This window comes from Parambassis ranga, chromosome 9 (assembly GCF_900634625.1).
Source record: "Parambassis ranga chromosome 9, fParRan2.1, whole genome shotgun sequence".
Classification (NCBI taxonomy): Eukaryota; Metazoa; Chordata; class Actinopteri; family Ambassidae; genus Parambassis; species Parambassis ranga.
In genome coordinates, this window is record NC_041030.1 from 3,242,903 (window position 1) to 3,255,309 (window position 12,407).

The 12,407-nt window shown below is 41.2% G+C and overlaps 1 protein-coding gene across 11 annotated transcripts in view; it reads left to right on the plus strand.

The window, feature by feature from the left end:
• Positions 1 to 12,407, plus strand: part of arvcfb (ARVCF delta catenin family member b) — a 176,818-nt gene that overhangs the window by 160,711 nt on the left and 3,700 nt on the right. For 5 of the 11 annotated variants that reach the window (XM_028413828.1, XM_028413823.1, XM_028413824.1 and 2 more), the window contains 7 exons: positions 1,444 to 1,592; positions 3,999 to 4,149; positions 4,656 to 4,848; positions 5,700 to 5,811; positions 6,009 to 6,096; positions 9,058 to 9,149; positions 10,614 to 10,726. In XM_028413828.1, the coding sequence (XP_028269629.1) occupies positions 1,444 to 1,592; positions 3,999 to 4,149; positions 4,656 to 4,848; positions 5,700 to 5,811; positions 6,009 to 6,096; positions 9,058 to 9,149; positions 10,614 to 10,715 (887 nt within the window). In that variant the 3' untranslated portion in view covers positions 10,716 to 10,726. The remainder of the gene's footprint in view (positions 1 to 1,443; positions 1,593 to 3,998; positions 4,150 to 4,655; positions 4,849 to 5,699; positions 5,812 to 6,008; positions 6,097 to 9,057; positions 9,150 to 10,613; positions 10,727 to 12,407) is intronic. The other 6 variants (XM_028413825.1, XM_028413827.1, XM_028413831.1 and 3 more) reach the window with 2 other exon arrangements.

Genomic DNA, 12,407 nt, shown 5'->3' on the forward strand with positions numbered 1-12,407 from the left:
TAGTAACTTTTACCCAGCCTGACAGAGTTTCCTCCCACACACACACATATGTATTCTGGAAGCTCGAGGGAAGACGCCACAGTGGGAAAAACCTGCTTTTTTCAATGTTAACAACTATGTCTGAGTCTGGCAATCTGAGAGTGCACCCAGGCTTTCACTCTCTGCAAATTATGGGTGTGAGATCTGGATTTAGAGGCACAAATGTCAGTCTATGTCTATCCTCTCAAGCACAAAATGACACTTCCTTTACTCGCCATATTCTCCAATTGAAAAGGTTAGTCAATAAAAAAATGAGATGTTACCTTAAGATGCCATTTATCCTTGGACTAGAAGTCACACAAAAAGATCCTCTTCTTATACATCTCAGAGGATGGCACTGACGGTCTTGTGAACCCATGCACGTCAATCAAATCAAGTGTATCCCTGCCTACATTATACAGAGCTTTTCAAATAGAACCTTGGAAATACTGGCCTGGGAAGACAAGAGAAGAGACAATGTCTCATGACTTGTGTTTTCCTGCATTTGAGCTTTGAAGACTAGAAGAAGGATTTGCAATTGCTTGTGTGCTGGTGTAGAGGATAGGAAGGAAGGAGGCCGTTTTCTGTTGAAAAGAAAAACAGAAAGACTTGGGCCACAAGTTTCAAAGCTAATTTGTGATCTGCAGTGAATCCTTGATGTGTGATAGCAGATAGCTCTTCTGTAGAAAAACACTATTCAATACCCCTGGCTCAGAAGCTGTTTCGGTCAAGCCGTTCAAATTCATCTAGATCTGCTCTCACCCTGTGGTGTGATGTATCCTTCCATAAAAAATGTATGACTCCGTACACCTTCCAGTGTGGCACCAAATGACCTTGACATGAGAAATATCGCCCGCTCTAAAATAATTGAACAGTGTTTGTTCGGCTCTTTGAAAACACTCCAAATCAAAGTGTTTTTGCAAAATAAGAAAAACCTTGGATGAACGAATTTGATGTGAATCGATGCCTCTGTCTCTCCCTGTGCCTGCACTGTCTAGCAGCTGATAATGTAATTACATTTCCATCAGAGGGAGGCTTAATGATTGACTGAGGTGGAATGTCTTATGTACTAGTGAGATAAACCTCCCTCTCAGATACTCAGGGTTTGGTCAGAGCTGTCCGATCAATAGCTTCTCCTTCTTGTGTTCTCCTCATTTATAATCCTGATGGTGGTGCTTTTGTATTGTTGTATTGTTATATTGGAAATATACTGCTTAAGAATATTTTCCTATAAGCACTTGTGAAACCAAAACAGGCAGTCTGGAGATAAATTTCTCGCTGTTTGAAACCCATTTGTCCAGGCCAACAGACGCTCCCCATGGACGGAGATAAACCCTAACGCTGCACCTTCTCGCTGCCTAACCAGCTCGCCTGTCTTGCCAAGGATTTTAACCACTGTGTTTGTTTCTCTGGATTTCCCTGCAGGCTTTGAGCTGCTGTATCAGCCAGAAGTGGTGAGGCTCTACCTATCTCTGCTGACGGAGAGCCAGAACTACAACACCCTGGAGGCAGCTGCTGGGGCTCTGCAAAACCTCAGCGCTGGACAGTGGACTGTAAGTTCTGGGTTGGCGAAGGTACAAGACAAAGACACAATGTCTTTTTTTCTGTCCTCATCATTGACCTTTGAGTATGTTGCAATGGGAGCTAAAATACTTTAAGTTAACCTTCCATGTAGCGTGTGTGGCAGAAACCCATTTCTCTTTATGTACTACTACTATGTACTACTTATCTACTCTCTTTATGTTTATGTGTGATCCAGAACAATCTACATCAACAGTGCAATTAGATAGGTATTGATAACACCATTCTTGGTCAGGACCTTCCATCCAGGCAGAATTACAAGCTTACATAAGAGAGTTACATAACTAATGTTCACCACACACACTCTTCTATTAGATGTTTGCTCTTGATGATAGATGAGAACTTCAGCCCGGTTCAGACATTTATTCCAATTAGAGCAGCGGTGGGGCTGCAGAGAGGCTGTCTGGCTTGCAGGCAGCAGTGAATTATCAACATGGAAGGCTAGTTGTCAGACTCCCGTTTACGTGCTGCACAAGAGAGCAGTCACTTGTGTTTTTCAGTAAGTCGACTGTATTCAGTGGCAGCATTATCCTGAAAGAAGCTCTCTTAACACCTATATTCCAGGCTGTAAATACTTCCTTCAGTCTTTCAGTGACAACAAACCCAACAGGGAAAAAACAAGTGTGTTCGTATTTCATACGTATCATATGTTAAAATTCAGCTCTCCACTTTCATATTTACAGTGTTGAATAATTTAGTAGTAGTGATTTTTAGCTAAGGTGAACAGTTTGAGGTGAAACCACTCTTCCCTTCAGGGTTTTCTCCCTGTCAAAGCCAGTCAGAATGTCTGGGCAGGCTCAGGACCTGTGGAGCTGCGAACACATCAGACTGTCACATCTGGTAGCTGGACAAAACATGTCCTGCTCCCCGAGAGGATATCAGAGCTTCTGCTTTATATCCTCCTACTTAGCATCACAAGGTTGGCCTGTTTTCTGAGGCTTACTACTGCCACCTGGTGGCTCAGCTTGCGCCTGTCCTCTGCTTAATTACATCTCTTGGGGTATCAGTGCTTAGAAGAGAAACCCTTTTATGTCAAACTTAATGTTTCATGTTACAAAAAAATAAGAAGTAATATCTACTGATGTTTAAATTAAGACAAATTATATCATATGTCCATTCAGAGCTCCACTGTGTAATGTTGTGAATTAGTCAGGCCTAGGCAGGAGTGAAGTTAAGTCTTACAGTCACTGAGTTGAGTGAGCATGCCCACAGCTACAGAGGTCCAAAGTGTGATGAAATATTGAATATGCAAATATGGCATTGGAGATGAGAGATGGAGATTTTTCTACAACTTTTGTCAAAGCTGCTAAATAATCATTGAAATTTGGACCTTTCTTTGTCCTTTTTGGCTGCTGTGAGCACCCATAGCTTAATGGACATGTGTCCGGCCCACTGCAGTGTTCAATGTGGCCCACACCATGATGTCTAAAACATATATGAGCCGGCCCAAATCTTTTTTTTTGTAAATGTAAGATTTTCATTTTTCATAGAAATTTAACATTCCACAGAATAAAAGCACAGTCATACTAACAAAAATTGTGCAGCAAAAATAGTAGCAGAGATCAAATGTAGGCGCTCCTACTCAGGCCGCTGTGAACAATAAAGGTGTTGGAAGGAAGGTGGATGGTGAACACAGTTTCAAAGATGGACACAATAGCATACTTTTAGGGATTTTGGTAGAAACAAACCGAGAGCAGAAGGATCAGGGAGACGAGAACAAAAACGAGGCACACAGCTAAAAGACAGCAAAATATTTTCTTCATACAGTCAGTTTTGTGGTGAGTACCAATAACAGGGAGTGATAAGGGCCACCACATCATGGTTAGGGCTACTGTTTGGCATTTATTCAGAGAGAGAGAGACATTCATACGTATTTACACACATGGCACAGCCTCTAGACAGCTGATGCAAGAATTTTAATTGAAACCGAATCTTTTATTGTTTACTGCAATAAAATCTCTTTTGTAGCAACACAAGCATTTACTCCTCCCATCATCCACCCACACACCAAACAAGCAATAACGCCAGCAAGACAAATCTGGGTGTTATACAGTGTCTTTGCAGCAACCGTGTACAGTGACTGTTCACTGACTTTTATTAAATGCACCTTTGTCTGGACCTCACAGACTTAATACCTATGGGCATGTATATGTTGTGTGTGTTGTAAAGTGTCCTCTCCTTCCTGGATTATGGTCACATGACCCTGACTCCTCCAGTGGTGCAGTCCCACTGGTCAAAATAAAAGTGCGGTCAAGCTGGGCAGCTCCCTGATGGGACTCTGCTGGTCTACATGAATGTCAAAGAGGATGCTGCAGGCAGCTTATGCTGACATTGCCTACCCCAAGTGTTTTGATTTATAAAAAAAGCAATGACAGTATGGCCCTCCTTCTGTCCTTCAGTGGTCCAACTACATCCGAGCTACGGTGCGCAAGGAGAAAGGTCTTCCCATCCTGGTGGAGCTGCTGCGCTCTGACTCTGACAAGGTGGTCCGGGCTGTGGCCATCGCCCTGCGCAACCTGTCCATCGACCGCCGCAACAAGGATCTGATCGGTATGAACCCCAATGTTTCTCTTTGTGTAGGCCAGTAACAATACATACAGCAAAAGGCTGTAATTATTCCTCCTGTCTTGGCCTTAGAAAGATCCATCTGCTGATGCAATCTCATTGTAAGAAAGATGCTACAAAAATCTGCTGTTCAATTTCTGTGCAAAAATGCACTTCAAAGCTAATATGACGCCTCAGCAGACTTGAGTTTGTCAAATCAAATGCAACAGTGTGTAAAAATATGAGTACAATTTTCCATCAGAGCTCAGAAGCAACATGCAGAAAAATATAGCACACAGATCTGACTAATGCAGGATTTATTTTGAATAAAACAGGCCATACATCCTGTCTTAACGTTAGAATCTCAGTGCACAATGTGTCTTCATGTTGCCAACAGTGACTAAAGCCAGTCAAATTTACGTGCCGTGAAGTATCTTATGTATATTCTTGGTATATATTTCATTAGTTTTCAGCATCACTCATCATGTTTAACTTTAAAAATCGCCTTATAGGAAGTTATGCCATGCGGGACTTGGTGAGCAACCTGCCTAGCGGTCAGCAGCGGCCAGCCAAGAACCTGGAGGAGGACACTGTGGTCGCCATCCTCAACACTATCCATGAGATTGTGACCGACAGCTCAGAAAACGCCCGCTCCCTCATTCAGGCCCAAGCCATCGAGAAGCTGGTCGCCATCAACAGGACCAGGCGAGTCGAACCAGAGTTTGTCTTGTTCATAGTCAACCGAGCTGACACTGTATGGTTAATATATAAAGCATGCGTAAGGAGTGGGACATAATACATGTAATAATTATAGTATGACCTTGGATGCAATTTGCATCATGAGCCTTGCTATTAGTATTCATGGAGAATAATATAATGGGTCTCTAATGGCTCGAACTTGGCTTTCATAATACCATATTCTAGCGAGCCTGAGCCTGCAGACTCCACTACCCACCACACATTAATTAACAGGCTTTTAGAACTGGAGGCAATTGTTGAAGGGGCTGCCGCTGAAGCTGCTGCTTATACAAGTAAATGTCCTTTCCTCTATTTAGCAACCTGAGAATGGATATTTTTCCAGCCAGTGTTTTCAGGAGGTGTCATATGTCACCACGATGTTAACCATTTCAAAATAAAATGTCTTTTAACATCTGATCAAGAGCATGTTTCAAGATCTTTGTGCATTGATGGATTGATCATATGGAGAGTCATAGTTCATTCACAGACCAAATAGCTGTGTTTCCTCTCAGCCTTGTGAGATTAGCTTTCTTTGAAGTGAACCCCCCCCCCCCCCCCCCCCCCCCCCATCCACCCACATGTAATTAATACTGGTGGCTCAGAGGTAGCTAATGAAAGGAAATGTACGCTCATCTGACTATGAATTAAAAACTAGACCCTGAAGCTGCTCAGGGGACCCGATGCCTTTGAATAGATTGATTGCAGCAGTGTCTTGCCAGCACACCCAGTCGTCACTGTGCAGGGGTTAGATGGGGTTTCTGACTTAAATTGCTAAAGTAATTTCTGTGTTAACTTCCTCCTTGCTGTGGCCCTTTCAGCCAATCGGCACGTGAAACAAAGGCAGCGTCCCACGTGCTGCAGACGGTGTGGAGTTATAAGGAGCTGAGGAACGCTCTGACCAAGGATGGCTGGAACAAAAGTCACTTCCAGGTACAGAATTCTAGATTTAGATACACATAATTTTAACATTATTATTATTCAATGCATTAATTTACATGACAAAAAGTCAGAGGAGCGTCATTATCAACTACTGGTTTTATAAATAATTATATATTTTCTTTGTAAAATCAATGTTACATATTAAAAAAATACATAAAATGATTGCACCATAATTTCCATATTTTCAGCCCACTGTGACAGCCACCCCTAAATCAACCAAGAATGGTAAGCCAGGCTATGACGACACCACTCTGCCTCTGATGGAGAAGAACCAAGGTCAGTCTGTGTGCGCGGTAGGGCTTAATGCTGTTTTTGCCCGCTTAGAGGACTAAATGGGTGCAATCAGAGAAAAGCAATTAAACGAGGCTATTAGAAAAAAAGTCTCGCAAATCCTTAACTTAAAGGCTGAGGTAATATTCTGGATTTTGTCATCAAATTTTATGGAAATCAAACATGCCTTTGTTGACACTCAGACCAAAGCCAAGCTGGTTCATGCTAATGATATATGTTGGAATCAATTCAGAAACACAGCAAACACTTGATTTATATAAATCCATTTACTCTACGCACTGCAGTGACATTTTGTTGTTACTGTAAGGGAGACATAATTCCTTGCAGCTCAATTGTATCATTACAACATTACACATTAGAACTGCCAAGCTAGGCTAAGATCAGTTTTGACTCTGAAGAGGTTGACAATATATGTTTTATGTAACAAATGAGTCATATACACTTGGTACTGTAGATTTGAGCAAATACTGGCCAAAATGAATTGTGTAGGGCACATATGAGGGACTATTTTCAGCTGAGTATGAATACATATCTGTGCCCTAACAGCTTTTTTCAGCAGCCAGATTCTGCTCGCGTTCACTAATGTGAAAGAAAACATCACTGTGTGACATTAGGATGAGTTTTTAATAGATCTGGGACAACATTGGCTGAATAAAATATACCAGACATTTGGTTTTGGGTGTTTCATGGCTTCCTCTAAGAAGTAAAAACAAAGTACTAACAATGATTGATAACTGTTCTTGACTTGGCGTGCTTCCACTTGCTGAGAACATGTATGTTTTGTTTTTGTTTTTGTTTCCTCATGGCTGTATTGAATATTGCCACATTACTACTCTCATTCTCTGCGTGGTGGGGCTGTGGTGTTAATTGTTGCAATAATTAATAGCTTAAAGATTAACCAAAACTTTTAATACTACAAAGGTTTTGACGGAGGATGAAGAAATGACGGTTTACTCTAACAGAAGCAGTGTGTGTGGGTGGGAGGGGAACTTGTGAAGTACATTGGCCCAACAACAAACATCTCTTTGACAGAGGAGTCAATAGCATAGCAGCAGCTTACCGTCTGATTTTTGGCCTTTTGCCTTCTGTTTTTTTTTTTTTTTGTTTCATCTATACACTCACGTCTGCCCACTCTCAGTTTGCATTATTCAATCACTGGCCGAGAACCATTACCCTGAAAAGCGGCAGTGTTTTGGCTCAATGGCTCAGTCTGTGTGTGTGTGAGTGTGTGCCACTTTTGTACAAATAGCATATGAATGCTCTTCAGGCACCAGGAAATGTGGCAGTGGTGATATGATACCTATGGATGAGCTGGGTCCAGGTAAGAGCCAGACTGCATGATAGTCCTTAGGCAAAGAAAAGCTAGCTCTCCTCTAATCTCTCTCCAGTGTCCTTCTTTGATTCGACATCTCTTTTACCGCTTCTTTAACCGTTGCCAAGATTTTTGTTTTTTTTTTATCTGGAAATTCGAACCACTGAGCACTCTGATTTTGGAATGATGATTTGGACTGAGCTTCAGACATGTCATTCTTTGATGCTGTATGCGAGACCCCTCTCTTGACAAGATGTTTGTACAAAGCTGGGCCTTCATTAGGAGCTCCACACTGGATAATGTGGGTGGTTCTCTCTCTCTCTCTCTCTAATGGCATAAAGAATATGCGGTTAATATATCATAGGGGTAGATTTCCTCTGCTGCACTTCCTTTAAAGTAAATATTCATTCTGTTGTTATAAAACGGCTTCAACTATCTTTGTGTGTTCATTTGTGACCCTTTGGGGTGATACAGTAAGATTTCTGTCCTTTGTTGTTTTTTTTACCATCCTTTTGCCCAGAGCCACCCTCTTGGGGTACATGATGCTGCTTTCCTCCAAGCCTCTGGGCCTGTATATATTAAGCACCCACAGCCCCTCAGAGGAACTGTGCAGAAAGTTAAACTAGGACTAAAACACTCAAAGTAGAACTGAAGAGTTATTTATGAAGCTTTCTACACTGACTTTCAACAAAGGGTTTCTTCTAGCAGAGAGTGTGGGACAGTGTTTTTTACACTCGGAGCCGCAAAGTTTTATAACAAGCAGTGACCCGTCTGTGGGGCAGCCAATCTAAACTAGTGTGTGTGTGTGTGGCCCAAAATCCTGCTCAAACACACACAACATTCGAGTTTAATTCCCAGTGCAGGTCACAGGATGGTAGCTGTGTCAGGCAGCATGCTGCTGGAATTTATTTCAAATAAAGACATTTTATTTTCTACTGGATAATAAACTACACAGAGACTAATAGGAGTTAAAGAGTGGCACTTCATAAACAGCTGGAGTAATTCTCTCAGTGTATTTTCTGATATATGGAAAAGGATCACACTGTCTGTCAGGTTTTTAGATTAATACTGAAGACATCAAAGCTGTGAAGAAAGTGTGGTCAACAAGTGTTAATGAACCAGAATATATTTATTCAAAATTCAGAGCATACAGCAATAACTCTGGGAACTCCTTTAAGACTGTTGGACAAGTATCCAGGGGTGATGACCTCATGGAGCTGACACAATGCCAAGAGTGTGTCTTCACAGTTTTGATGGCTTCATAGACCAACGTAGAAAATTACAAAAGAAATGAAGAAAAAACATTGACCGTTTGTGGAAGTCATAACTCGGCAGCACCTTGAAGAAATTTTGATGAAAGGTCACTCTGGTATCATGATATTTTGCCTATAATCAGGGAGCTAACATGTAAAAATGTCACATAGGATGAAAGAAATAAGACAGCGCAGCAGTGACGTCACAATATTCTGTAAGTTATTGTATTACATGTAAATCTTGATATGGCTAGACCAAATCTCTGGTCCATCTGACCGTGTGTTTTGTGTGAATTCACTTCACGCTCTGAGTGTAAGAGATCAAAGCTGGATTGTGGCAGAGGACTTACACCACATCATTGTTCTCTGACCTTATTATAGATGGCTACTCCACCATTGACCAGAGGGACAAAGACTGCAAATACAAGACAGGTGACAGCTCGGTGGACTTGACGGAACGGGAACCATTAAAGGTACAGACGGTGCTTCTCTGATCTCCCGGTGAACAGGGACATATAGATGATAAAATAATGATGTCTCACTGAAATATTATCACGTCCTCTCCATCTTTCCGTTTTCCTTCTTCCTGTGTTCTGTGGTGGTCCTCATTAGGGGCTCTTAATCCTATCGATTCTTTAAAGAGGCTGGAACTTGTCATGATGTTGCCGCTGCAGCTCAGCGCTGTGGACAGACTCAGATCTGTGAGCCACCAGTTAATTGAGTGTAAGCTTTTGGAGTCTGTAGAGTAATTAATCTGAGACTGATTAAAAGAGCCGCCAACAAGCGCTCCTCGTGGAGACGACCCTTGCCTTGGCAGTGAACAGCTTTATTACCAAGTAGTCGTCTGCTGATGATACACATGTTTCACATTGCAGCCAAAGTTTGTTTATTGTCAGGCTGATTGGCAATCTGACCTCAGAGCAGAGTCACAGGATAATGGCGGTCTGAAACGAGTCGGATGATTCTCAAGTGCTTGTTGTTGTCTATTTTCCATGTGTGGTTTTTTTCATACAAGATGGAGGGACTGGAGTCTAAAATGAATGCAATCAAAGGTCCACTTTAGCATACCATCTGTCTCAGATCACAAACCTTCTTTTCCATGTAGGTCTAATTTACACTTTTTATTATGAGGGCATTTGTGTGAACAAAGTGTCCATCGGTGTGCCACAGCTGGGTATTAGCTCATTAGATTAGATTAAATGCTACCATCATCATGAAACGCCATTCTGTTGTTATGTACACTACATGGTGTACTTTGGGATTATCCTGTGACACACTATAAATCTGTAGATTAATGTTGATAGGTTAAAAAGTGTTTTATTAAAAAATGAATAATATGTTGCAACTTATTCTTATTAACTGTAGTCATATTTTATTTACCCAGTAATGATACAAATCAATATTTATCTAAGATTTGCTGAAGCACCTAGATGTGTCTGTAGTCTGTAGGGCACCTGTGTACATCATATATACAGTTATGTGTTTTGATTGACATGTACGACTACACAAGGTTAACCGCTAAAGGACTGAGGGAACAATGTCACATCCTGGAAGTGCAGACTCTTCAGCTCCAGACTGCAGTAATCACAGGAAGCAGCAGTGTTTGCCTTTTCTTGAGTGTACAGGCTTTCTTGTACTACTCCAAAGCTGTCTTCTAAGTCTGCCTCCTGTACTTCCCAGAGGTGTTCTGACCACTTTGAATGCAACTTGGCTGTTGGAACTGCTCTCTCCCTCTTTCATTTGCATGTTTTGGTATGCTGTTTTGTAATCACTCTGACTTCTTTCCAAGTTTTCCTTAAGGCAGGGAACTAACACTGGCTTCTCTGATCCTGGATGCATGTGTATGTGAGTGGGAGTGTATATGTGAACATGTACTGACCTCTTTTTGTTCTACTGTGTTTTTTTTTTTTCTTTAACCCGTCCTCCTGTGGCTACAGAATGACACAAATAGGAAACACTATATCAGGAGTAACAGGCCTGCGGTCAGTCTGGTGGACGCTTGTGATGTTAAGCCCCAGCCTGTTGACTCCTGGGTCTAAATGCATGCATGGTAGGTCTAAATCAACAAAAGTAACAGCCAATCACCTGTTGGCTGAGTGTAGCATCCTTTTCATCCCGTATGTGCACCATCTCCGCCTGTTTTTCTTTCACCGCTGTCACATAGATCCGCTGCTCCCACACCATCAGCCAGAGAGTCACATGCTTCTTATTGCTTTAAATCTGATCAAATGGGCATCAACGTTTCCTTCTATAGGCATTGTAAACTTGTGTTTACAATTTAGCACCATCTGTCTTATTTAAATGTACTCCAAACCTCACTCAGTGCCCTAACAGCCTGCTGAAATGGGTGGCAAATGATGAAGGGGAATCATTCTTCTGCACTCCAGACAGATCCTCCAGGGTCTCAGTTACCCCTCAATGAAAAGCAGAAAGAAGAAGACATGCATACACTAAGGCTATCATCTTAACTGTGGAGTATTTCAGCTACCCTAAAAAACAAAACAAGAAAAAGTCATAATAATATCAGAGTAAATGTACATTTACTCTTTACAAAAATACATAATAATATGAATGAAAACAAGTAGCCACATTAGAAATAGGATTAAATACCAACAAATCTGCAATGTTTAGGGACGATGATAAGCTTACCTGTTGACTGTGAGTGGCATGATTGCCTCACATTCTGGTGGCTGCCATTTGATTACTAGTGATATTGTAAATTCATGACTTTATTCTTGTAATATTATGACTTTATTCTAACAGTAGTATGACTTCTGACTCTTCTCATACATTTGTCTTTAAGGTGGCTCTAATATTCTGTCATATTTCTTCATCTGCACACACACCCTTTTCTTAGGTCAAAGCACTATGACTCCAGATAAATAATTCATGCATATATGTGATGAAACTTAACATATATAGTATGACCGAACACAAACAGATTTACACATTATCAACTCAACTCATAGGCAGAGATGCAGTGAGAACCTTTAGAATTTAAGTTTCAGGTGTAAGTGGCTTTTTCCCCCTATGAAAAAATCATGTGTATATCATCAGAGTGCTAAAAAACTAAAATCACTAAAAACTAATAATTGACTTTTAATTGATCTCTTAAATTTTTTTTTACAGTTTATTTAAAACACCTATAAGTGACTTTCTCTGTGCTGCTAGCTGATGGGCGAGCTTCAGTAGTGGTCATTGTCTTGTCAGCAGCATTTGTCTCTTCCTGCCTTCTGGCCTCCTCTCAGACCTCACTGCCTTCCTCTTCTTATCTCAGTCATCGTTTTCAGTGGCCGTCCATCCTATTCCTTCACCTCCATCCATTGTACCATCACAGGAAATACCACACAGGCGACTCTTTAAAGAGATTATAAGTGTTATGATTTGTAGTTAATATACATGGTTTAGTAAAAAAATTAAAAATAATCTGCAGGTTATGGTAAGAATGAATCATCAGGTAAGTCGTTTTCACTCCATTTAGCACATGCAGGATTTCATCCAGCACATTAAGCATCTGTTTCGCTGTCTGTCATCTTCATTCGCCATCTGGAATCACATGGCTGGCGTATGGACAGTGATTTTTCCAAGTGCTGTCATCATGCCAGCTGAATGTGTTGCTGTTGGATGTGACAGAAAAGGAGAGTTTCAGTGCACATTTGCAGGAATTGATAAACTGTACAGTCTTTTTCTATGACAGTTTCGCTGGATAAGGCGGGTGTGTTAAAGCACCA